Here is a 27,187-nt window from a genome sequence, read left to right as displayed (position 1 = left end):
TCTATTGTTGTTGAATAATCAAAAATTCAGACCAGTTGTATCTACCAAAAACCCTAGATGACAATATATTAGATTTTGTATTCTTCAAATTTGAGTAGTGTATTTTAACATAAAGTATTTGAAGGATTGGCATTTCTTCTTTGAGTTTTCTGACGTAATAAGTTTTTTTCAGCTGTTTTTGTGCTTTTAAGTATAATTGTCAATTATACCTAAAATGAAATAACCATTTTTTTGTGTGTGTGTGTGTGTGTATAAAATTAGTATGGAGTAAGAGTTTTTTTTCCTATGCTAACTAGACATTAATAATCTGAATTGGAAGATTTACTGTTTGGTTATCTCTATTTTTATATACCAGAGAGAAATGTATGCAGTAGATATTAGATTTCTATGTATGAATAATCACAGGGAAAGCACTAAAATGCAAAAGTGACATCTTGTCTTGTTGTCTTTAAAATTAACATAATTCATTATTGCTAAGTGAAATCCTGTTTTTTTCCAGAAAAATAAAGTATATTAACTTTTTTAAAAAATCTTCCATTCCACAAAATTGCCTCCTTGAGATATTTTAAGATATTTTATCTTAGAAATATGTTTTTTACTTGAATCATTTTATGATACAATAATTTCTTCATTTTATTGTCCACGAGAATTTGACCAGAATTAGGGGATTCCTGGGTAGAATATGTAATCCATTCCTTTAAGTCTGCTTTCTTCTTTTGACTATGTTGCACAGAGAAATACCACAAAAGAGTCTGAAAATGTTTTTGCAGCCATATCTTTTTCATTTGTTGAATAACTTTACATCATTTATCAGGAAAAGGATCACATGTTTAATTAGGGTCATGATATGTTTTAGATCAGGGATCCCTAATCTCCAGTCCATGGACCCGCACTAGGTTGTGGTATGCCAGAAACCGGGTGAAACCCCATCCGTGGGATGCTGTCAGTACTCAAAACCACTTGCCCTTCAGTCCATGGAAAAACCTCTCTCCACCGAACCAGTCCCCGGTGACCAAAAAGTTGGGGACTGCTGTTTTAGAGTGCTGTTTTATACTCAGTTAGATCATACCCACTCACTTTATGTCAGTATTCTGCCGCATAAATCCCAGTGGCCAATCAGGTCCCACAGAGTTGGTGTTCTCCAGGTCCCGTCGACCAGACAATGTCGTCTGGTGGGGTGTAGGGGAAGAACCTTCTCTGTGGCGGCCCCAGCCCTCTGGAATCAGCTCCCTCCAGAGATTCGAACTGCCCCCACCCTCTTCGCCTTACGCAAGAGCCTTAAGACCAGTGGTTCTCAATCTGGGGGCCAGGACCCCTTTGGGGGTCAAATGACCAAGACCATGGGAAAAGACAAATTTCCCATGGTTTTAGGAACTAAAGCTTCTATTCTGGAGCCTTGGAACCTATTTTTACAATCCGACCAATCAGGGTGTTTACAGTGGGGGTGTTCCTTTGACCTTCTTGCCAATTAGCTTAAAGCTCTGATGGGAGAATTGGCGCTAGACTTATGGTTGGGGGGCACCACAACATGAGGAACTGTATTAAGGGGTTACGGCATTAGAAAGGTTGAAAACCACTGCTTAAGACCTATCTATGTAGCCAGGCTTGGGGCAATTAGTACATGCCCCCCCTTCTGACCATTAATAGTTATGTGTGTTTATGATTGTGTAATATTGATTATTTTTTAAGATAATGGGTTTTAGTCATAGTTTTAATTATTAGATTTGTACGTATATTGTTTTTATTGTTGTCGTGAGCTGCCCCGAGTCTCCGGAGAGGGGGTGCATACAAATCTAATATATTATTATTATTATATACACAGAATTGCTATTTTGATCTCTGCAGGCTGTGGCAGGGCCTGGATGTCAGGGGAAAATCGCATTTTGTGCTGGCTGGCTTGAAACGGTATTTCTCAGTGGCAGTATGAGGATGAAGTACAGTCAGTGGCAGCTACCTGACACTAATTCAGCCCCAACCCTACCAAGGAGTGCTGCTGTGCAAGATGTCTAAAAGGACATAGAGATAAGATAGGAGGGGGAATTGAAACCCCACTGTGGTCAGTAATGGTGACGGGTTGCCAAGGGCCCAAATTTTGATCATGTATTGCAGTGGCTGCAACTTTAGAGATCAGTTGTAAATTCCTTCATTCAGTACTGCTGCAACTTAAACAGCTGCTGAATGAATAGTCATAGGTCAAGGATTATCAGTATGCAATTACTGTACTGGATTATCTTGAAGACCTAGCATAGTGTATAATCTCTCTGCGGTTTCGGCCATTGAAAAATGTTTACGCCACCATAATCATGTAACTACATTTTGAGGACTTAGCAAATGGCTCACCTTTATAACCACAATTTGTGAGGTTTTTTGGTCCACTTCTTTATCAGTTTCCAGCAAAAATCCCATTCAGAAAAATGGGATTTCTTAACAGCTATGCTGTTTGCTTAACAGCATAGTGATTCACTTAATGACCACAATCATCACTTGAATACTTTGATTTACAACTGGATTTCAAAAGGTCAGGGTCATAGTCAGTTCTCAAGTGAGGATGTTCCAGAGGCCAAGGGCTGTCAGAGAAGACATGTTTTCTAGTCTGCCAGCCAGTATTCCTTGGCTGGTGGAACTGTTGCTTCTAGAAAAACTAGTTCTTTTGAGTTTGTACATACTATAGATTAAGAATATTTATATAATGAGAACAGATTTGCGTAAATTTCAGTAACTGAAGTAACAGTAGATTTGTCTGGTAACTAGATATGCCATGGTTAATTGTTTTGTTTCATGTTTTCTTTTGAAATTAGATAAATTGAAACAAGTTTATTTCATATATATTTATGATATAATAGAGGACTGGATAATTCTTTGAAGTAGTGTAGGGTTTCCTGCCTCAACAGGGGGGCTGGACTAAATGTCCTCCAAGTTCCCTTCCAACTCTGTCATTCTATTCTAGAATGATCATTTTGAAATGATATACTCTGTAGGTTAGAGCTGCAAAAAGTGGTATAGTGATACATCAGCATTTTTACTAAAATGTAGTGAATTTCTAAGATGCTAAATGCATCATTACATCTTATTTTATTCCACATCTGTCATTCCTTCATTGACATCCTTTAGATATGGTCTGTCCATAGAAGTAGACACCTTAATGGTTAAAGTTGATTTTTGATTACGAATTTATGGCTCCATACTTTAAGGATCCCCTTTAATATTTCCAATATTTTAATATTTTGTGTCATTTTGTAATTTTGATTATTTATTTATTGGATTTATTTTAACTGTATAATTATATTAACTGTAATAATATTTAAATTGAAAGCAACCCATAGTATATGCCTTTTAGAATCCACTGCTAGTAATAATTCTATACATGTCTACTTGGAAATTAGTTCCACTGAGTTCAGTTAACATTTTTCCTAGTAAGGATGATCCAGGTGGAAGAATGAAATATGTTACTTAAACAGTATTTGAGGAAATGCATATAAACAGCTTCTAATATTTGTAGGGATTAAAAAACTGGTGCATCCGATGACACATTTTATATTAATCTTTTAAAATGTGAAATATACATGTGTATGCATGGCTAACTACTTTCTGCATTTTATTATCAACTTTCATTACCTATACATCATGCTAGTACTTTGCAATACATTTTTTGCATTTTTACCAAAGTGATTGAACTTTTGATATTGTATTTATCGAGAAGCCTATATTAGTTGATTGGAATTCAATTGATTGAAAAGTCATATGTTTAAAAATGTTCTAAACAAAGAAAATTATATTGTTTTTTGTAGGGCAACCAGTGATAATGACAACTGAAGGTGGTTCAGATAGTGAAGTAAAAGAATCTGAGAATCTGAGGACTAACACAGGAAGTGAAAATGCTGGAGATGCCCCAGAAAGTCAAGAAGATCAGAAACAAATAGAAGGAGGTTCTCCTGTCCTTCCAACTGCAGCTACGGAAAAGAGCCCTAAAAGCTCAGGTGGAAAGGGAATTTCTCGGTTTATCCCCCCCTGGCTTAGGAAACAAAAATCATACAGCATATCAGAACCCAAAGATGAAACCAAGAAAAGAGAGCATCTGGCATCAGAAGAAGAGACAGCAGTGGAGGAAGGAGAATGTCATCTTTCAGAAGAAGAAGCTCAATCTAAAGGAAAATTAGAGGACATTTCTGAAAATCTTCAAGAAGCTGAAGTGGGTGGCGATAAAGAAGAAAAACATGTTGAGTCACAGGTACATTCTAGAAAAAACAAAACAAACTTTAGGAATCACACTTTAGTGGCATCAGCATTGTTGTGGTTACTGTTAAGTTGCATTTTCTTTTGTTACTATGAATTAATACCATTCATTCTGAGGTGTAATTTTGATTTGACAGTGAATCATACTGTTCATTCTGCCTAACCAAATATTATAATATTGTTACAGATTCAGCAAAACCTAGCTATTGTACTATTTTAAAAGGCCTTGAAATTTACCTAATCTTTAACTAGAATACAGATTTTTCTTGTTTGCTGATGGTTAAATAAGAAACTTGTAATGTTGTAATGGCTCAGCAGTTAAAGTGAGCTTGTCAGCTGACAGTCCTGGTTTGAGACCCAAGTGCCATGTTCAATGCGCCTTTGGCATATAGTCACATGACCCTGGAAATGTCTTCAGAGAAGGCTGCCTTCCTTGGCTAGGAAATAGAGATGAGCACTGTCCCCAAAGTCAGACATGACTGGACAGGGGAAAGCTTTACCTTTAAATAAGAAACAGTACGATGAGTAATACTGTGCAATGTTGCCGGGTTTTGGGTAGGTTGATGACCGGTCTCTCCATTGGTTTCTGGAGGCTGTCTGAAAATAGTCTGTCCTGAAATCCAAGGAGTTTGCAGCACAAGGCATGTCAAAATCCTGCTTGGATTTCAGGATAGATCTTTTTCAGACAGCCCCAAGACAAAAGAACTCCCTCTTGTTTCTAGCGGCTGGCTGTAAATGTTGCATACTGCAAATGTTCTGTGCCAAAATCTTCCTTGGATTTCGGGATGGGCCTTTTTCAACCATTCCCCAGAAATGAGAGGCAATCCATGATTCTTATCTGAGACCGTTTCTACTTAAAAACCCACAAAATTGCTTAATAACTTCAACTGAATATGCTGAGATTTTGGCTAATGAGTGAAGTGGTCAAGTGACATCTTGCTTAATGAATGATTCTTTCGATGACCGAGATTCCAGTTATGGCGGTTAAGCAAAAACTATCTGTGTTGCCATCAAGTTGCTGTCACTTTTAGAGACCATTTAGGTAAATTTTCTCCAGGATTTGGGTAGATAAGTAAAATGCTTTTTAGGTTTTGTTTCACCAAACATTGTAACTTCGGATACATTTTAAAATTTCAAACCTGATAAAGATTGTTTCATTTTTCAAATATGTTTAACTATGAAAAAATTCAGAAAAAGTTTCTTTCTACCTGCCTAGATCAGGTGTCTATAATCAGCACTGTAAAACAGGAAAATAAAAAGGGTTTTGAGTCGAGTGTTATTAGTTACTCCTCAATCAGTTTCTTTCTCATAGTAATGTATTAATATGATTCAGTTTCCCACAACCTTTAATCTGCAAAGTAATTACAACAATGAAAAACACATTCAGGTTGCATCATCATTGCTTTTTCTCCTTGTAATTTTTATTGCTCAGGTCCTCCCCTTCCCTCCACAGCCAATTTTGCACTGTTCAGGTCTTCCTAACTTATATAATTTATTTTTTAAACATATAAAAACAGATGTTAAGTAACTTGCTTAGATGATGCAGTATATGTTATAGGTAGTAACATTTATGACTCCCTTTATTGTAAAGTCTTTTACATTCATGAGCTATTTGTGCCTGCACATAATGGCTGCTTGAAGCAGAATAGGCTAGCAATATAGATAAGGTTTTTTATTCCTAAAAAAGGAAATGTATTTATTTTTTGCATACAGTATTCAATGATTCCGATTCTGGCAAAGGTGAAAAATGATGAGGAAAGACAAAATGTAACTAGACTTGTGACTAGATATTATTTTCAAGTGAACAAACTAAAGTGTGTATTTCCACTTGTAATACCTTTGCTTCTGTTTGCCTTCCAACATAATAAATAATTATTTTTCTAATAGTTGGATAAGACAAGGTCTCAACATAATAGGCTAACTAAGTGTCCTAGAGATTAGTTCTCTGAGATTGGTAGTCTGAAGGAACAATTGCTAGTTGACCTGCAGTTTCACGTCTGGGTTATCTAAGGGCTCCATAGATCTCGTACAGCATAGATTAAAACATACTGTCATACAATTTCTTTGTTATGAGGGTTTTTTCCCTAAGTTGATTGTAAATCATTGTTAAAAATACAATCAAGCATGCTTTCCATTCATCGACCAGGGGCTAATATCTAATGGCCCCAAGCCTATTGGCACAAATGGGTCTTCAAGTTCTTGCGGAAGGCGAGGAGGGTGGGGGCAGTATGAATCTCTGTGGGGAGCTAGTTTCAGAGGGCCAGGACCCCACAGAGAAGGCTCTTCCCCTAGGCTTCCCCTAATCAAGTGACGTTGTATAGTGACATTGTATAGTTGATGGGACCTGGAGAAGGCCGACTCTGGGATCTGAACGGGCTCATATGGCAGAAGGTGGTCCCATAAGTAATCTGGTCTGATGCCATGTTATAGGTCATAACCAATTGCGTTCGGAAATCAATCGGCAGCCAATGCAGCTTGCGGAGTGCTGGAGAAACATGGGCATACCTAGGGAGGCCCATGTCCGCTCCCGTGGCTGCATTTTGCACGATCTGTAGTTTCCGAACATTCTTCAAAGGTAGCCCCATGTAGAGAGAGAGAGAGATGTATAGCTTAATGATTATTTGCTATTGTGATTTGAAGTGTGGGTGGGTGGGTGCACCTGTGGATGCATTTAATTAAATTTAAATTCTCTAACTATAATATTATGGTATGGTAATATACATTTCCTTGCATAGTCTGATAAAGAAGACAAAGAAATTATTTCTGAAGCTACTGAAAACACAGAAGATCGGAAAAGAGAGACAAAAGAGGTGCAAACAAGTGAAATCAAAGTAGAAAACATGCCTCAAAAAACTCCTAAGAAGATCAGGATAGTACAGGCTAAAGTTGTGCTTTTGGATGGCACAGAATACAGTTGTGACCTTGAGGTAAGCTATTGAACTTTATTTTTTCTCTCTCTTAAGAGGAAGTAAGTGCAATACTTTTATAGAAATGAGGACAAAAATGTGTAATGTGTTATATGTTAATAATATATAGCAGTGATGGTGAAGCTTTTTTCCCTTGCGTGCCAAAAGCGTGAGGGCCCACACCCTACTTGGGGAGGGTGAAAATTGCCTCCCTGCCCTCCCGGAGGCCCTCTGGAGGCCAGAAACAGCCTGTTTCCCAACTTCTAGCGGGACAAGTAGGCCCATTTTTCACCCTCCCTAGGCTCCAGAGATTTCCCTGGAGCCTGGGAAGGGTAAAAACGCCCTCTCCCATCCCCCTGGAGGCCCTCCACAAACCGAAAATGCCCTCCCAGAGTCTCCGTGCGAGCTGAAAATCAGCTGGAGCTGAGATAGGCCAACAGCTCGTGTGCCAGCAGATATGGCTCTGTGTGCCACCTGATATATAGCATCCCAGTGCAAAGTAGATTTATATAAAATATAAGTACACAGTAGATTTATATAAAATCATTTGGGTGTTGGGATTTTAATTTTCTGTGTTCTTCCTAATGATCCATAGCATGGAATGTTTCTTTGTAACAGTTGTCAACAGAATTAATTTAGCCATCCATTGTAACCTCCAAAGCATTTTTTTCTGGTTACTTATAAACAGTTCAGTCCTCATATATGAATTTACATCCAAGTGTGCATTACTTTGTTTACTTAAACTGTACTTGTCATTGATAAACATTTACCAATTTTTTTTCACAATCACTTGGTTCTTATGACCCCAGACTGCTTAATATTATCCAGAGATTGGTAGCATTTAACTCATGATAAATACCCCATTTGTCATTTATTCATAAGCCAGCATCTTAAAAATCACTGGCTCCAAGAATCTTATGTCCTTCTATTAAAAAGTTACCCATTTAGTTGGTCTTTTGTATTTTTATCCAATTAGCAATCCATAAAAAGTATTTCTTCTTATCCTATGACCACTAAGTTTCAGAACCATTGATGAAGAAGTTTGTTAAAGACATTTTGAAAATCCAAGTATAACAGCAGGGCCACCTCCATTGAGGTCTTATTGTTTTCTTAGAAAACTCTGAAAGGTTGCTGAATTAAGATTTGTTTATGCTGATTTTTCTTCAACAAAGCTTATTCTTCTATGAACCTATTTATTTTTTCTTTGATTACCACTTCTGTCAAGTTGCATGAAGCAGATGTTAAAGTGGCAGGACTATAATTTTCTTTCCAGATCTCTTTGAAACCCAGTATTACATCAGGTACCATCAATATCTTTGGCGCTGAACCTGTTTTGAATGTTAAACTATATTTTTTGGAGAAGATTAGCAATTATCTTTGAAATCCAAATGTTTATTATATGGTACAACTTATTAATAATCAGTTCTTTCATTTGAGTTTGACATTCATTTTTATAGAAGATGCTCATATGCAATGTATAAAACAGCTTCTAGACATAGGTATGTACTTGAATTTATTAATTTATTAAAATCAGAATAAAGGTTTATAATGAATCTCATGTCAGCAGTACATTTTTATATAGTTTAGTAGTTTTCTATTTTATATAGAGGAACATTTTTACCAGTTTCTCTAGCTCTTACTCATCGCAATCATCCCTCTTTTTTCAAAATCTTCTATCTAATATATTTAAATCTTGACTTTCGGTACATGTATTTTAACTTGTGCTACCTCCTTATTCTAGTTTTGTCTCCTGGGATTACCACCAACCAATTCAATTTTGTTCCAGATTTGTTGCTATAGCTAGGTTACACAGCTAATTGTTATTTCTTGTGCTTCTTAATTTTGGTCCTCATTGCTCCCTCTCCTTTAATATCATCTTTAATCCCCCTCCAACCATTTCTATACACCCAATAAAAAATCGAAATGTAACTTTCACCTTATCTTGTGGTCTCATATTAACAATAATACTGTTCTTTTGTATCTTAATTTACATCAATATCATCATAATTCTTACATTGTGGTTTACTAACATTTATAGATTATTCAAATCTTTTATCAGGAAAAATTTATACAGTATGTGAACCCATTGACTGTGCAATTTATGCTTACTTCCAACAATTGTATTGTAAATTTCCTTAGTTAGAAGTACATCTATTTACTATAAAATAAAAGATTAACAATGTTTTATATCCTAAAATCTAAAATAAAGTGAAAAAGAAAATAGAAAATATATACAATCATCTTATGGTTAGTTCATTAATTTGATTGAATTGTCAAATTTATAATCATTGACATTATAACCAACTTATACAACAATACTGGCTTTAAAATTATACTTTCTTTCATCAATTAAATTTGAAACTTCATTTAGAACAGCCAATCTTTCAACTAAAGTCTGCGGAAAGGGGCGGCATACAAATCTAAATAATAAATAAATAAATTAATTAATAACTATTCATATATCATAATAATGTTATAAGATAACAAATAAAAAAGGAGGAAGAAAAAAGAGAACCCATTCTTTCTTTTTTATTAAATCTTCCATTTTCATGTTTCCATCCCACTTTTCCTAACTCTTTTTCCTCCTTTTCTTCTTTTTGCGTTTATAACCCCATTTTCTTTTCTCCCAAGCCTTTTCCTTCCTTTTAAAAAATAATATTTGCCCAATTCTACCTTCAATTTTCCCTCTCTCCTCAATGTTACCCCCTTTTTTATTTGTTTCATTCAATGCCAATATTTTCCTCTCCATTTTCATTTGTTTACTGTAAAACCCAGCAAAACCATCATGAACTGCAATATAGTCATCAATTTGTTTGTTTATAATGCCCTCTTTTATTTTGTCATTAAAGCATTCATTCCTTTCTGAGTTCATCTTTCCTTCCTTATCTTCTTGTTTTTTGTTTTCATCATTAGAGATGATATTAAATTCCTTAAAATCATTGTTGTTCTTTAGTTCTTTTTCCCTTTCCTTTCCAATTATCAGTTCAAAAAAGTCTCTAAAAACCCATAGGACATCTTTTGTGTCTTTTATTTCCCTATGAAGGTCTTTTAAAAACACCACCAATTCTTCATAATTACTTATCTCCATGTCATCAATATTAGGAATTCCTTAGTGTTACAAAGTCCAGCTGCAACCAAAGTATTGGATTTCAGAAAAACAAATTTTAATGCAATGGGGGAATATTTAAATAATGAATTAAAGGGGAGGGATAAAATGGCAGGAGCGAGCACCCAGTGGACTGTATTAAAAAAGGCCATCTTAAAAGCCACAAGACTTTATGTAAAGCAAGTAACTAAAGGTAAAAGGAAGAAGAAACCGCTATGGTTTAGCAATGATGTAAGGGCTATAGTCAATGAAAAAAAGGCTGCCTATAGGAGGTATAAAGAGTCTGGAAGTATAGCTGATAGAGAGGTGTATAAAATGAGACAGAAGGAGGCGAAACAGATAATATATGCTGCTAAAGCCTCAAAAGAGGAAGAAATAGCAAAATCTGTAAAGAAGGGGGATAAAACCTTCTTCAGATATATTAGTGATAGGAAGAAGAAAAACTGCAGCATCACAAAGCTTAGTACCGGGAATAATACATGCATTGATGGGAATAAGGAGATCGCTGACCATTTCAATAGCTACTTCTGTTCAGTTTTCTCAAAAGACACCTTACAAAATAATACTATAGAGGGATATAGCATTGCTTCCAGCTGTACGGATTCAGCTCCAGTGATCTTAGAAGCCGATGTCTTAGAAGAACTTGAAAGATTAAAGATAAATAAGGCAATGGGTCCAGATGGCATCCATCCCAGAGTTCTTAAAGAACTCAGATCTGTCATTGCTACCCCCCTGACTGATTTGTTTAACCAATCCCTGTTAACAGGAGATGTTCCTGAGGATTGGAGAATGGCCAGTGTTGTGCCTATCCACAAGAAGGGCAGTAGAGAAGAAGCTGGAAACTACAGGCCAGTTAGCTTGACATCAGTTGTAGTTAAAATGATGGAGACTCTACTCAAAAAGAGGATAAATCAGCATCTAAAAAACAATAACTTATTGGACCCAAATCAGCATGGCTTTACTGAAGGCAAATCGTGTCAGACTAATCTCATTGAGTTCTTTGACTATGTCACAAAGGTGTTGGATCAAGGTGGTGCCGTGGATATTGCCTATCTGGACTTCAGCAAAGCCTTTGATACGGTTCCACATAAAGAGCTGATAGATAAATTAGTGAAGATTGGACTTAATCCCTGGATAGTTCAGTGGATTTCAAGCTGGCTGAAGCATAGACATCAGAGAGTTATTGTTAATGGCGAGTATTCTGAGCAGAGACAGGTTACAAGCGGTGTGCCACAAGGGTCTGTTCTGGGTCCTATTCTTTTTAATATGTTTGTGAGTGACATAGGGGAAGGTTTGGTAGGGAAGGTTTGCCTATTTGCCGATGACTCTAAAGTGTGCAATAGGGTTGATATTCCTGGAGGGGTCTGTAATATGGTAAATGATTTAGCGTTACTAGATAAATGGTCAAAGCAATGGAAACTGCAGTTTAATGTTTCCAAATGTAAAATAATGCACTTGGGGAAAAGGAATCCTAAATCTGAGTATTGCATTGGCAGTTCTGTGTTAGCAAAAACTTCAGAAGAGAAGGATTTAGGGGTAGTGATTTCTGACAGTCTCAAAATGGGTGAGCAGTGTGGTCGGGCGGTAGGAAAGGCAAGTAGGATGCTTGGCTGCATAGCTAGAGGTATAACAAGCAGGAAGAGGGAGATTGTGATCCCCTTATATAGAGCGCTGGTGAGACCACATTTGGAGTACTGTGTTCAGTTCTGGAGACCTCACCTACAAAAAGATATTGACAAAATTGAACGGGTCCAAAGACGGGCTACAAGAATGGTGGAAGGTCTGAAGTATAAAACATATCAGGAAAGACTTAATGAACTCAATCTGTATAGTCTGGAAGACAGAAGGAAAAGGGGGGACATGATCGAAACATTTAAATATGTTAAAGGGTTAAATAGGGTTCAGGAGGGAAGTGTTTTTAACAGGAAAGTGAACACAAGAACAAGGGGACACAATCTGAAGTTAGTTGGGGGAAAGATCAAAGGCAACATGAGAAAGTATTATTTTACTGAAAGAGTAGTAGATCCTTGGAACAAACTTCCAGCAGACGTGGTTGGTAAATCCACAGTAACCGAATTTAAACATGCCTGGGATAAACATATATCCATTGTAAGATAAAATACAGGAAATAGTAAAAGGGCAGACTAGATGGACCATGGGGTCTTTTTCTGCCGTCAGTCTTCTATGTTTCTATGTTTCTATGTTAGCAGATGTCTGCTTCCACAGTCCCAATCTTTTATTCTTTTCCACAATGAAGTATCTTAAAAGTTCAGTCTAATTCAAACAGATCTAAGTTGTCTTTCAGTAGAATAACAAATTGCTCCTTGCACAGTAGATATCAGAAAAGTTCCCCTGTTGAAAACATCCATGAAAGTTTGCCACCATTGCAATTATTCCTCCAATTTGTAGATGGTACCCTTGCGGTAATATTGATATATATTTTTACTCAGTTCTATCAAGAAAAATATTTTCCTTGAAAAGAAGAAAAAAACTCTTTGCCAAACTATTAAACAACCATTTCAATTTTAACAAAGTTCCAAATCCTCAGAGCTTAAGCATCAGTTCAATTTCACGTCTTCTTTTCTGATTTCTCTAGGATTATCTGTGGGCTAGATAACTGCTTTTTAAAATTTCCTGTTCTTTGTTCCCCTTTAGAACCTTTTTAAACCAGTGGTTCTCAACCTGGGGGTTGGGACTCCTTTGGGGGGTTGAACAACAGTTTCACGGGATCACCTAAGACCATGGGAAAAGACAAATTTCCCATAGTGCTAGGAACTAAAGCTTCTATTCTGGTGCTTGGAACATATTTTTACAATCCGACCAATCAGGCGTTTACAATGAGGGTGTCCCTCTGACCTTCCTGCCAATCAGCTTAAACCTCTGTTGGGAAAACTGGCACTAGATTTAGGGTTGCGGGTCACCACAACATGAGGAACTGCTGCAGTTGCGGCATTAGAAAGGTTGAGAACCACTAATTCATTTAACTTCTATCAATAAAAAAACATCACCAGCTTCTGTTTACTGCCTTCTCACTCTCCAGCACGCTCTTATATTTTCCTTCCCAGGTTATCTCCTCTGATCTTCAACCAAGTCAAACAGACCACTTGTGGCTGCTGTGGATGGCATTTTGAAGCCGTTTTCCAGCGCTGCCGACATAGAGGGCTCTATGTCAGCTTCTATGGGGGGGGGGGCTTGCCACCCCTCTCAGGGCACCAATGGTGACCCACTTCCTCTCCACTCCTCCAAGGTGGTTCTGGTCCAGTTCCAACATAGCTCTCACAGGGAATGTTTGCAAGGGAAGTTGGTATTACTATCGTGTAGCGGGAAGCCAGTGGAAGAGAAAGAGCAATGCCAGTGGCCAGTAGATCATCGACTGCCGTTGTGGTGAAGGGTAGAGTTGAGTGTCCCCATTCTGTTTCCCTCCAAGTGCAAAGTGCACACTGTAACACGCTCCGGGAATGCTAAGGACATGAACGCTGCTGTGACGGGTGCCCAAGATGCTTACTGAAGTGCACAAAATTGGCAGAGTCAGTGCTGCCCAAGAATTTCTTGACTGTTTCAAGATTGAAGGTGAGGCTTTTCTCAACTGTATAGTGACAGGAGATGAAACTTGGGCTTATTACCATATTCCAGAGAGCAAACATCGATCAATGCAGTGGTGCCATACCCATTCTCCGTACTGAAGGAGCGGGTCCAGCAGTCACATGGGTTGCTCATGTCCAATCCGGTGGAACTGAGCCTAGTGTTAAAAAAGCTTGCCGGATCCGCCCCTTCCCCAGAATTCGCTCAGTTCGCATATCCTGCGGTTGTATTGTGATAGCTCGTTCAACATTCTAACACCTTCCCTTCGATCTTTTCCTTCAAAGTAGTAAGAATTGCTTTATCCTTATTTATTTACTTGCACTAATAGCGCCAGCCGTTTGTGGCTCGGCTTTTTTCCTTGGGAGAAGTTGCGGTTTCGTTTTCCCCCGGCGGTTTTGCCGTTTACGATCCCCGCTGCCGCTTGTGGATTCCTTTAATCCTTTGGCCTGGAGGTCTTGGTGCAAGTATTGATTCATTGATTCATTATTGTATTATTGTAAAAGGGCTTAAGAAATACCTCCTGCGGAGTGAGACGCTTGTTTCTAGTCTCCTGGACTTAGTCGATCGCTTCCCCTTTAAGAATTCTATTACGGAGCGATTTTTCGGCGCGAAGGCCTTCGCGCCCTTTTTAAATTTAGGCCTCTCGTGTTGGCCTCCTGCCAGCCGCGTAGGCCTCAGTCCACCGCGTGGATCCCGGAGTGGGCTTTGGGACGCTCAGGCTTAATTCTCCACCGGCTAAGCCTCCAACCAGAGTGCCTTGGTTTACTTTAATTTAAGTTTAGGGAGGCTGGCCACGCTGTATTTGGGGACACGAACTCTGGGTTTGCCCAGATTGCCCTCAAGTCTCAGCAGCTCCGAGGCCTCGGAGCAGGATCCATTCCTCTTGGGAAGTCCTTGAAATCTTCTCCCTAATTATTCAGTTATTTGGCTCAGCCTGGTCTTCTGTTAATTGTCAGACTATGGCTACTTTTCCCAAGAGAGGCACAACTAAAGGTCCCAGAGAGGCCAGGCCTACAGGCGATGAGATTACCAGTATCCCCCAGGCCTCGACCTCCTCTTCTTCAGGGGCCCGCCCCTCGACCAAGGTCACCAGGGCTGAGAAGAGAAGGGACCTAGCCCTACAAAGAATCCATGACAAATCAGCAAAGCGTTTGAAAGTACAGGCCCAAGTACTCAGTAGTCAAGACCCCCCAGAGGCTTCTAGTCTGCCTCCTTCTGGGGTCCCTGTGTTATCTCTGGATGAGCCAAACCTAGACAGACCCCAACCTAACCTATGGGGAATAGGTCCAGAGGAACCAGATATTATTGAAGATTCCCCCCAGCCAGGATCCTCCCAGGCCTTCAGGGATTCTTCTGCCATTCCTGCTGATATTTCTAGTTTACCTCCTGAATTCCAATCTATTTTTTCTGTGTTGTCCAAGGCCATTGATGCTAAATTTTCTACCATCAATGAGCTTCCCTTACCTCCTCCTCCTCCTCGTCCCTCCCGCCCCTTGGGTTCTTCCCCAGCGGTTAGAGCTCCGATTCAGGATGATTCAGATTCCTCTCAGGACGAATATGAGGATATGGAGGAGGATGAGGATCCCTTTCAAGGCCTCTCAGATGATGAGGAATCCCAAATAAAGGTTCCTTCTCCAATTACTATTTTTCCTTCTCAATTGTTCAAATCTCTTCTCCTCAAAGCTAGAATTTCTACGGGATTGGCGGCCCAGGAGAAACAGGCCTCCACATCCACTGATCCCCCGGAGGAGAATTTACCTTACTTCACAGAGGAACAGGAGGATAACGAGGTAATTCCTATGCCTAAATTGTTTAAAGATGCCTTACTTAAGCAGTGGGATTTCCCAGCCTCTGGGCTTAATCCCTCAACCAAGGACAGAAAATTGTACAAACTCTCCTCTTCCTATGAGGAGCTCCTATCCTTTCCTAAACCGGATGATCCTGTCAAGATCCTTCACTCGGCGGCTGCTGTGCCAGGCGAAGCAGAGGAAGTCCTCCGCCCAGAGGACAAGCGGATTGAACAAATGCTCAAAAGAGGATTCACCGCAGATTCCTGGGCCATTAAAAGTTCTGCAGCGGCTTCCTTTTTCTCCAGAGCCATGCTTCTGTGGCTTCGCCAACTTCAACAGCATATTCCTCCCGATGACTTGAGAGGTCAACAAGACTTCAACAAGGTCTTTGCAGCTGCCCAGTACGTGGCTGATGCCACTTTACAATCTACTAGATTTTCTGCTAAGTCTATTGCAGCTTCTACCACGGCAAGAAGACTCCTATGGATTCGCCCTTGGCAAGCGGGAGTACGCCAGAAGTGGCAGTTATCCCTGGGACCCTTAAAGCGCGACCTTCTTTTCGGTGATCTTCTGGATCCACTCCTCACGGAAACCACGGACAAGAAGAAAGTTTTGGGGCCAACCACCAAAAAGGCTACCAAAACGCAGTCCTTTCGTCGCCCAGGGCGTCAGCAAGATCAAGCGGCTTCCTATCAGAGATCTCCAGGTCAGTATTCCCCCCGCTTTCGTTCCCAAGGTAGGAACTCCAGGGGCAGAGGTTTTCGCTTCCAAAGGGGAGCGTCCTCTAACAGGGCTTCAAAGAAACCTAGATGGTAATTTTTCCTCAATTCCCATAGGTGGTCGTCTAGCCCATTTCGCCTCTAATTGGCGTCTCACCTCCAAGGACCCCTGGGTCATTGACACTGTTCAAACAGGCCTTCTTTTAGAATTTATTTCTCCCCCCCCGAAACGTTTTATTTCCTGCCCTTCTCCCAGGTCCTCCTCAGATTGTAACCGTATGGAGGAGGCCATTTCTCACTTATTGTCCATCAGAGCCATTCAACCGGTTCCCTCCGGTCAGAAGGGTCTAGGTTTTTATTCCATCCTATTTATGGTTCCAAAATCCTCCGGAGGTTGGAGAGCTATTTTGGATTTAAAGAAGCTTAACCTATTCATCAAATATAGGAAGTTTAAGATGCACTCCTTAGCATCTATTTTGGCCGCCATCCACACGGGAGATTTCATGGTCTCTTTAGACCTCACTGAGGCCTACCTCCACATTCCTATAGCCAAATGCCACAGAAAATTTTTACGTTTCTCCTTTCAAGGCAGGCATTTCCAGTATAGGGCGATGCCTTTTGGCCTTTCCTCGGCCCCTCGGGTCTTTACAAAGCTCTTGGGGTCACTGGCGGCCTATATCCGGGCGTCTCCCATTCACATTTTATGTTATCTTGATGATATTTTGATTCATGGGAACTCCCTAGAGAAAGTGAAGACGGACCTTTCTATCACCATGTCAGTCCTTCAGGACCATGGATTTTCCATCAACTTTGATAAAAGTCATCTCCAACCTTCCACATCCATCCTACACCTGGGATCCATTATTAATTCAGAATCCTCCCAGGTTTTTCTCTCTCCCGAGAGAAAATTCAGTATAGGGGAGTTAATTTCTTGCATTTTATCTAAACCTTCAGTATCCATAGTAACCCTGTCTTCCCTTTTGGGGAAGATGGTGTCATGCATAGGCATCATTCCCTGGGCTCGCCTTCATGCTAGGGAACTTCAGTGGCTCCTATTACCCTTTCAGAGATCGGGGCACAGCAACTCAAATCGTCGCATTGCCATCCCACCAATTGTTCGCAGATCCTTCAAGTGGTGGAAGTCTCCGGCCATGGACAAAGGATCCCCGTTCAGGTGCCCGGATCAATTTGTCATCACCACAGATGCCAGTCTATCGGGATGGGGCGCCCACGCCCAGGGGATGATAGCCCAGGGCACGTGGTCCCCGGAGGAAGCTTCCAAGCCAATCAATTGGCTAGAGTTAAGAGCCATTTCCCTGGCTCTGAAGCATTTCTCTCCTCGCATCCCCAACCGGCACGTTCTCATTCTCACCGACAACATTGCCACAAAAAGCCATATCTGCAGACAGGGGGGCACGAGATCCAAGGCCCTCATGAGGGAGGCCCTCAAATTAGGCCTTTGGGCGGAAAAACATCTTCGGTCGCTCCTAGCCGACCACATCTCGGGGAGCCTCAACGTCCAGGCGGATTGGCTATCTCAAGCAACGATAGACCCAGGAGAGTGGAACCTCAATCAAGACCTGTTCCACCAAATCAGCCTCAGATTCGGCCTACCAGTTCTGGATCTCTTCGCGACCAATGCGAACGCCCAACTCCCTCGCTTCTTTTCCAGATTTCCATCCCCGGGAGCGGAAGCAATCAATGCCCTTCGGAGCCCATGGCCTCCAGGCCTACTTTACGCATTCCCTCCAATTCCAATTCTCCCGGATGTGATTCACAAGGTCCTCACCGAGAGGGCCCGAGTAATCTTAATCGCCCCTCATTGGCCCCGCCGGCCCTGGTTCGCGGATCTCCAACAGTTGTCCGTCCAGGACCCTTGGCGACTCCCCGTTTCGGGGGATATGCTGCGGCAGGGGGCCTCATTCCATCCAGATCCGGAGTGGTTCCACCTCACCGCCTGGCTGTTATCAGGAGAGACTTAGAACTGCGTGGTCACGACCCCGATACAGTGGAGGTCATTTTAAAGGCCAGAAGGGGTTCGACCAATCGAATCTACGACCACACGTGGTCCAAGTTTCACCAGTGGTGTCTACAGGAAGGCCTCTCTCCCCTGTGCATTCCCATACACAGAATCATTTCCTTCCTTATGCAAGGTTTCCATAAAGGACTTTCCACCAGCACCCTCCGGCGCCATCTGGCAGCCATTTCATCTGTCCTAGGGGGCCCCCGCAGACAGCCTCTCCGATCCTTCCCAGAAGTTCAGGAATTCCTCAAGGGCATAGCCAACCTCAGACCTTCCAAGGTTCACAGGTATCCATCCTGGGATTTGCCACGGGTTCTCCATTCCCTAACGCAGGCACCATACGAACCCCTAAAATCGGCATCCCTCAGGTACCTATCCTTTAAAGTAGCATTCCTGGTGGCTATTACCTCTGCCCGACGCATTTCGGAGCTGGCTGCCCTCTCAATCAGGCAGGACCTTTGTCAATTTCATCAGGACAAGGTAGTCTTGCGACTGGACCCTACCTTCTTACTCAAGGTCAGTTCCATGTTCCACAGATCTCAGGATATTGTCCTACCTTCCTTCTGCCTCCAACGAGACCATCCCTTGGCAATTAGATGGCACACCCTGGATCTCATTAGAGCGCTGAGAATCTATATCCAACGCACAGGACCCTTTCGGAGGTCAGAAGCACTTTTTATAGCCTATCACCCCAGAGTCATGGGTACCAAAGTGTCTTCAACAGTAATAGGCCGTTGGATCAGAGGGACTATATCTAAGGCCTATGAGTCGGCCTCCCTCTCAGTTCCAAGGAACATCACAGCACATTCCACCAGGAGCGCAGCCACCTCGGCCGCTTGGGCGACTCAAGCCCCGTTGGAGGAGGTCTGCAAAGCAGCCACTTGGGCCTCGCCAAATTCCTTCATCAGGCACTACAAGATTGATTCTTACGCTTCAGCGGACGCTGCCTTCGGCAGAAGGGTACTCCAATCCGTTATCTCACACGATAGCAATCTAATCCCACCCTAGGGACCATCTATTGGGTATGTCCCATGTGACTGCTGGACCCGCTCCTTCAGTACGGAGAATAGGCGTTGATTGCTTACCTGAACGCCTCTTCTCGTACGGTGAGCGGGTACAGCAGTCACTTCCCGCCCTTGTATGTGTCTTCTTTACCTTCCTATAACCTTTCTTCCTCTAACAATAAGAGTTGAACACTACAGAGCTTCACAGCTGAGCCTAGTCTATGGATTCGCGAATTCTGGGGAAGGGGCGGATCCGGCAAGCTTTTTTAACACTAGGCTCAGTTCCACCGGATTGGACATGAGCAACCCATGTGACTGCTGTACCCGCTCACCGTACGAGAAGAGGCGTTCAGGTAAGCAATCAACGCCTATTCTCCTTCAGCCCCCAAAATTCAAAACTGCAGTTGTCGAGAAAAATCTTGGCACCTATTGTGCACAAATCTTGGGCACCCATCATAGCAGCATTCATGACCTTATAGCATTCAGGTAGTGTATTACTTCGCACTTGGAGGGAAACAGAATGAGGATGATAATCTCTAACCTTCACCACAAAGGCAGTCAATGATCTACTGATCAATGGCACTGCTTGTTCTCTTCTACTGGCTTTCTGCTACACAATAGTAATAACTTCCCCCATGAACATTCCCCGTGAGAACTACATGCCTTGTAACCTTTACTCTATTTAAGAACTTTTCTAGATAAGAACTGGGTGTTCAAGATTTTTTTGCCTCTTCTTAAGAACCATTTTCTACTTAACCTGAGCCCAGAAATATTTCCCAGGAAATGTGAGAGCGGCATGAAGGCCTGGCCAGTTTCCTGTCATTCCCCCTTTAATCTCGGCCTTCTCGGCCTTTTCTGGGCTGCCAGAGGAGCCTTTCGGTGGCGCTTAAGGAGGCTTTGGCAGCCCAGAGCGAACAGAGTGTTCTCCATACTGAAAGAGCGGGTCCAGCAGTCACATGGGTTGCTCCTGTCCAATCCGATGGGACTGAGCCTAGTGTTTTAAAAGCCTGCTGGATCCGCCCCTTCCCCAGAATTCGCTCAGTCCCGCATCCAGCGGGTCTCGTGAAGGCTCGTTCCTCTCAAAACACCTTCCCTTCGATTGCTTCTCTTCAAAATAAAAGTAAGATTTTTTCCTTCGTTTAGAGCTTGCCTGCATTGTTACCAGCCGTACTGGGCTCGGATCTAGGGGAGAAGTCTGCAGCGCAGCTCCCGCGGTTTTTTCCCCCTCCGCCTGCTACAGCTGCCGCCGGCTTGGAATTGTCCTTAATTCCTCTCGGCTTGGAGGTTTTTTTGTCAGGCAAGCCATTGTAATTCTAAGGGCTTTTTTACCTCCTGCGGTGTGAGACATTTTCAAGCTCCCTTGAGAGTCTCCTGGACTTAGTTACCCTCCGTGTTTCAAACGGAGCGGTTTGTTTTGGCGCGAAGGCCCTCGCACCCATTAATTGCGCACTTTCGGTTTGCCCTTTTTGGTCATCCATTCAGTGTTTTTCAGTCCACCGCCTGACCCTGTAGTAAGCTGTGAGTTCCTCAGGCCCGTTTCTCCACCGGCATCGCCTCCAACCAGTGTGCCTTGGTTACTTTAATTTAAGTTTAGTGAGGCCTGCCACGCTGCATTTAGGGACACGAACTCTGGTTCCGTCCAGATTGCCCTTAAGTCGCAGTAGCTCCTGGGCCTAGGAGCAGGGTCCCCCTCCTCTTGGGAAAGCTAAATTTCAAACTTCTCCCACCAATTTGTTTTTTTGGCTCAAGTCTTGCCTTCTGTAATCTGTTCAGACTATGACTTCTTTTCCCAAGAGAGGCACAACTAAAGGTCCCAGAGAGGTTAGGCCTTCTGGCGATGAAATTATTAGTATCCCCCAGGCCTCTTCCTCCTCTTCTTCAGGAGCCCATTCCTTGGCCAAGTCCACCAGGGCTGAGAAGAGAAGGGACCTAGCCCTACAAAAAATTCATGAAAAATCAGCCAAACGTTTAAAAGTGCAGGCCCAAGTGCACATGAACCCAGACCCTCTAGAGGCCTCTAACCTGCCTCTCTCTGGCGTCACTGTGCTATCTCTGGATGATCCAAACCTAAACAGACCCCAACCTAACCTATGGGGCTTAGGTCCAGAGGAGCCAGATGTTACAGAAGATTCCTCCCAGCCAGAAACTTCTCAGGCCTTCAGGGATTCTTCTACCCTTCCTGCTGATATTTCTACCCTACCTCTGGAGTTTCAATCTATCTTTTCAGTATTGTCTAAGGCCATTGATGCCAAACTCTCAGCCATCAATGGGCCCTCTCTGTCTCATCCCCCTCCATGCTCCTCCTGTCCCGTGAGCTCCCCTTCTTCCTTCAGAGCTCCAATCAATGAGGATTCGGATTCTTCCCAGGAAGAGAATGAGGACGTGGCCGTAGAAGAGGATGATGATCCCTTTCAACGTCTGTCGGAAGATGAGGAATCTCAAATTAAGATTCCAGCCCCGGCTGCCATTTTTCCCTTTCAACTTTTCAAATCTCTCCTTCTCAAGGCAAGAGTATCCATGGGTTTAGCCGGGCAAGAAAAGCAGTCTATTCCTTCCACAGACCCTCCGGAGGAAAATCTACCTTACTTCATGGAAGAACAGGAAGATAATGAGGTAATTCCTATGCCAAAATTGTTCAAGGATGCCTTGCTTAAGCAGTGGGACCATCCAGCTTCTGGTCTTAACCCCACTTCCAAGGATAAAAAGTTATACAAGCTCTCTCCTTCGTATGAAGAGCTCCTAGCCTGCCCAAAACCAGATGAACCGGTCAAAACCTTCCACTATGCAGCAGCCATGCCTGGCGAAGCAGAGGAGGTCCTCCGTCCAGAGGACAAGCTTCTTGAGCAAATGCTCAAGAGATGTTTCTTCGCAGACACATGGGCCATTAAAAGTGCTGCAGCAGCATCATTCTTTTCCAGAGCTATGCTCTTGTGGCTTCGTCAACTCCAACAACATATACCTCCCGATGACCTACGAGGCCAACAGGATTCCAACAAGATCTTCGCAGCCGCCCAATATGTAGCAGATGCTACACTGCAATCTTCCAGGTTTGCAGCCAGGTCAGTAGCGGCCTCTATAACGGCCAGGAGACTCTTATGGCTTCGCCCTCGGCAGGCGGGAGTAAGACAAAAGTGGCAATTGGCCATTGGTCCATTGAAACGCGATCTCTTCGGAGACCTTCTGGACCCTCTCCTTACAGAGACCACGGACAAGAAGAAGGTTTTAGGGCCTACCACCAAGAAGGCCACTAAACCGCAGTCCTTTCGACGCCCAAGTCGTCAACAGGATCAGGGGTTCGCCTTTCAAAGAAATCCAGGTCAGTATTCCGCTCGATTTCGATCCCAATCTAGGATCACCAGAGGTAGAGGATCCCGCTACCAAAGAGGATCCTCTTCGACCAGGGCTTCCAAAAAACCCAGATGGTGAGTTTCCTTCCTTTCCCATAGGCGGACGCCTGGCTTGGTTCTCCACCAGATGGCGCCGCTCCTGTAAGGACCCCTGGGTCATTGACACTGTAGAAAGGGGTCTCCGTTTAGAGTTCATTTCTTCCCCCCCCAAACGTTTTATTTCTTGTCCCTCTCCCAGTTCTTCCCCATCTCGTATTCGAATGGAGAAAGCTATTTCTCACTTGTTGTCTATTAAAGCTATTCAACCGGTTCCCTCTCTCTAGAGAGGTTTGGGCTTCTACTCTATCCTCTTCATGGTCCCTAAGACCTCTGGAGGCTGGAGAGACATTTTGGACCTCAAAAACCTGAACCAATTCATCAAATATAGGAAATTTAAAATGCATTCCTTATCGTCCATCTTAGCCGCCCTTCATCCTGGGGACTTTATGGTCTCATTGGATCTCACGGAAGCCTACCTCCATATTCCCATTGCCAAATGTCATAGGAAATTTTTGCGTTTCGCCTTCCAGGGCAGGCACTACCAGTATAAGGCTATGCCCTTCGGGCTTTCCTCAGCTCCTAGAGTCTTTACCAAGCTCTTGGGAACCCTGGCGGCACATATCCGTGCCACGCCCATTCATATTTTATGTTATTTAGATGACATTTTAATTCATGGAAATTCTAAAGAGGGAGTAGCTGCAGATCTCTCACCATGTCTGTTCCCATGGTTTCTCCATCAATTTCAGTAAGAGCCATCTCCGGCCATCTACCTCCATTTTACATCTGGGAACCATCATTAACTCAGAAATTTCCCAGGTCTTCCTCTCTTCTGAGAGAAAACAAAGCATATTGGAGCTTATTTCCCATATTCAATCTCAAAGAACAGCCTCCATCGTCACCCTATCTTCTCTACTGGGGAAGATGGTGTCGTGCATTGGTATTGTTCCCTGGGCTCGTCTTCATGCCAGGGAGTTACAATGGCTTCTGTTACCATTCCAGAGATCGGGGAACAGCAACTCGACTCGTCGCCTCTCTATTCCATCCGCAATACTCAGATCCCTCAAGTTGTGGACTTCTCCAGCTCTGGACAAGGGATCTCCCTTCAGGTGCCCGGACCAGTTTGTTGTCACCACAGATGCCAGCCTATCGGGCTGGGGAGCCCATGCCCAAGGCCTAATAGCCCAGGGCACGTGGTCAGCGGAGGAAGCTTCCAGGCCCATCAATTGGCTAGAATTGAGAGCTGTTTCTCTGGCCCTCAAACATTTCAAACCTCACCTCATCAACCAGCATGTCCTGATCCTTACGGACAACATAGCCACAAAAAGTCACATTTGCAGACAGGGAGGCACCAGGTCCAAGGCCCTCATGAGGGAGGCCCTGAAATTAGGTCTTTGGGCGGAGAGACATCTCCAGTCGCTACTAGCCGACCACATATCGGGAGTCCTCAACGTCCAAGCGGACTGGCTCTCAGGATCGACTCTAGATCCAGGAGAGTGGAGTCTCCATCAGACCTTGTTCCAGCAAATATGCCTCAGGTTCGGTCACCCATTGCTAGACCTGTTTGCGACCGAGGCCAACGCTCAGCTCCCTCGTTTCATCTCCAGGTTTCCATCCCCAGGAGCAGAGGCAACCAATGCTCTCAGGATTCCTTGGCCTCCAGGTCTACTGTATGCCTTCCCTCCAATTCCAATTCTCCCAGACGTGATCCACAAGATCATTCTAGAGAGGGCCCGGATAATCCTGATAGCCCCTCACTGGCCTCGCGGGCCCTGGTTCGCGGACCTCCAACATCTGTCCGCCCAGGACCCCTGGCGACTCCCCGTTTCGGAGGATATGTTGCAGCAAGGTGCCTCGCTTCATCCAGATCTGGAGTGGTTCCACCTCACCGCCTGGCTATTATCCGGCGAGATCTAGACCTGTGAGGGTACGACCCAGACACAGTGGAAATCATCCTAAAGGCCAGAAGGGGGTCTACCAATAGAATTTACGACCATACTTGGTCCAAATTTCACCAATGGTGCTCACAAGAGGATTTATCTCCCCTGTGCCTTCCCATTCACAGGATAATCGCCTTCCTCATGAAAGGATTTCATCAAGGCCTTTCAGCCAGCACCATCCGTCGCCACCTGGCAGCTATTTCTTCTGTCTTGGCAGGGCCTCGCAGGCAACCACTCCGTTCCTTCCCGGAAATCCAAGAATTTCTCAGAGGAATTTCTAACCTCAGACCTTCTAAGGTCCACAGATATCCTTCCTGGGACTTGCCACGGGTTCTCCATTCCCTTACTCAGGCACCCTACGAACCCCTGAAATCAGCGTCCTTCAGGTACCTATCCTTTAAGGTAGCATTCCTGGTGGCGATTACATCCGCCCGACGCATATCTGAGTTGGCAGCTCTTTCAATCAGACAGGACCTCTGCCAGTTCCATCCGGACAAGGTGGTTCTGCGCCTGGACCCCACCTTTCTACCCAAGGTCAGCTCCATGTTCCACAGATCCCAGGATGTTGTCTTACCTTCCTTCTGTCTTAAACAGAACCATCCCCTTGCAGTTAGATGGCACACTCTGGATCTCACCAGAGCGCTGAGAATATATATTCAACGCACAAGACCCATTTGGAGGTCTGAAGCACTCTTTATTTATTTATTTATTTATTATTAGGATTTGTATGCCGCCCCTCTCCGAAGACTCGGGGCGGCTCACAGCAAGTGTAAAACAAATCATAAATAATTCAATTAATTAAAATATTTAAAGATTTAAAAAACCCCATATACTAACAGACACACACACAGGCATACCATGTATAAATTAAATGTGCCCAGGGGGAGATGTTTAGTTCCCCCATGCCTGACGGCAAAGGTGGGTTTTGAGGAGTTTACGGAAGGCAGGAAGAGTAGGGGCAGTTCTGATCTCCGGGGGGAGTTGGTTCCAGAGAGTCGGTGCCGCCACAGAGAAGGCTCTCCCCCTGGGGCCCGCCAACCGACATTGTTTAGTTGACGGGACCTGGAGGAGGCCCACTCTGTGGGACCTAATCGGTCGCTGGGATTCGTGCGGCAGAAGGCGGTCTCGGAGATATTCTGGTCCGATGCCATCCCAGATCCATGGGATCCAAAGTGTCCTCAACAGTAATAGGCCGTTGGATTAGAGGGACCATCTCAAAGGCCTATGAGTCAGCTTCCCTCTCCATTCCAAGGAATATTACAGCGCATTCCACCAGAAGTGCTGCCATGTCTGCCGCTTGGGCGACTCAAGCCCCTTTGGAAGAAGTCTGCAAAGCAGCCACTTGGGCCTCGCCAAACTCCTTCATAAGGCATTACAAGATTGATTCTTACGCTTCAGCGGATGCTGCCTTCGGCAGAAGGGTACTCCAATCCGTTATCTCTCACGATAGCGAACTAATCCCACCCTAGGGGCTTATCTATTGGGTATGTCCCACGTGACTGCTGGACCCGCTCTTTCAGTACGGAGAATAGGCGTTGATTGCTTACCTGAACGCCTCTTCTCGTACGATGAGCGGGTACACTTCCCTCCCTTTTATGTTGTCTTCTATGACTATACCTTAACCTGCCTTTCCTTCTAATCATGAGAGTTGAACATTATTGAGCCTTCACATCTGAGCCTAAGTCTACGGATTCGCGAATTCTGGGGAAGGGGCGGATCCAGCAGGCTTTTAAAACACTAGGCTCAGTCCCATCGGATTGGACAGGAGCAACCCACGTGACTGCTGTATCCGCTCATCATACGAGAAGAGGCGTTCAGGTAAGCAATCAACGCCTATTTTCCTTTCCCTGGGCGCTTGGAGAGGAAGAAACCACTTCACTGTGGTGACTCCCTCGCGCTGCCTCCCATTTACCCGGTGCGAAGTTGCCTCCCGGAGTGTCTGCGCGTGGAAAGGCTTCATCCTGGCCGGATCAACTCGACTTCAGCCAAACCGAGGAGTCACCACAGTGAAGGAAAGGCAGCGGCTACAAAGCGAGCGAGAGGAGAGGAAGGAAGAGGAAGCAGGTAGCAGCAGGAGGTTTTCCCCTCTCACCCGCATGGGTTTCTCTCTCTGGCACAGTGCAGCCTCACGCAGGGTCTACGGGAGTCACATGCTTCTCGCCACCGCAGAGTCCCTCTTTTTTTCTTTTAAGCCTTAAACTTTTGAATTTTTTTGATTCACCTCACCTCACCTTCTTCCTTCGGCAGTGACTGTCCTCCTCCTCTTCCTCCTCCTCCTCCCACCCAAATTACGAGCTTTTATTTCTTTCCTAATGAGTTTGCATGCATTATTTGCTTTTACATTGATTCCTATGGGAAAAATTGCTTCTACTTACAAACTTTTTTACTTAAGAACCTAGTCAGGAAATACATTAAATTCTTAAGTAGAGGTACCGCTGTATATACATACAAGAATGCTGCATCTTCACAAATATGTTTCAGACTATTTCCAACTTCTCTGT

The 27,187-nt window shown here is 43.5% G+C and overlaps 1 protein-coding gene across 23 annotated transcripts in view; it reads left to right on the top strand.

Annotated features, from left to right (window-relative positions):
• The window catches only part of EPB41L2 (erythrocyte membrane protein band 4.1 like 2), a 103,793-nt gene that overhangs the window by 16,627 nt on the left and 59,979 nt on the right, over positions 1 to 27,187 (top strand). For all 23 annotated transcript variants that reach the window (XM_070733517.1, XM_070733519.1, XM_070733516.1 and 20 more), the window contains exons 2-3: positions 3,789 to 4,228; positions 6,969 to 7,160. In XM_070733517.1, coding sequence (XP_070589618.1) covers positions 3,803 to 4,228; positions 6,969 to 7,160 — 618 coding nt within the window. In that variant the 5' untranslated portion in view covers positions 3,789 to 3,802. The remainder of the gene's footprint in view (positions 1 to 3,788; positions 4,229 to 6,968; positions 7,161 to 27,187) is intronic.

Source organism: Erythrolamprus reginae, chromosome 1, assembly GCF_031021105.1.
Source record: "Erythrolamprus reginae isolate rEryReg1 chromosome 1, rEryReg1.hap1, whole genome shotgun sequence".
NCBI lineage: Eukaryota > Metazoa > Chordata > Lepidosauria > Squamata > Dipsadidae > Erythrolamprus > Erythrolamprus reginae.
This window is presented reverse-complemented; position numbering and strand designations above follow the sequence as displayed.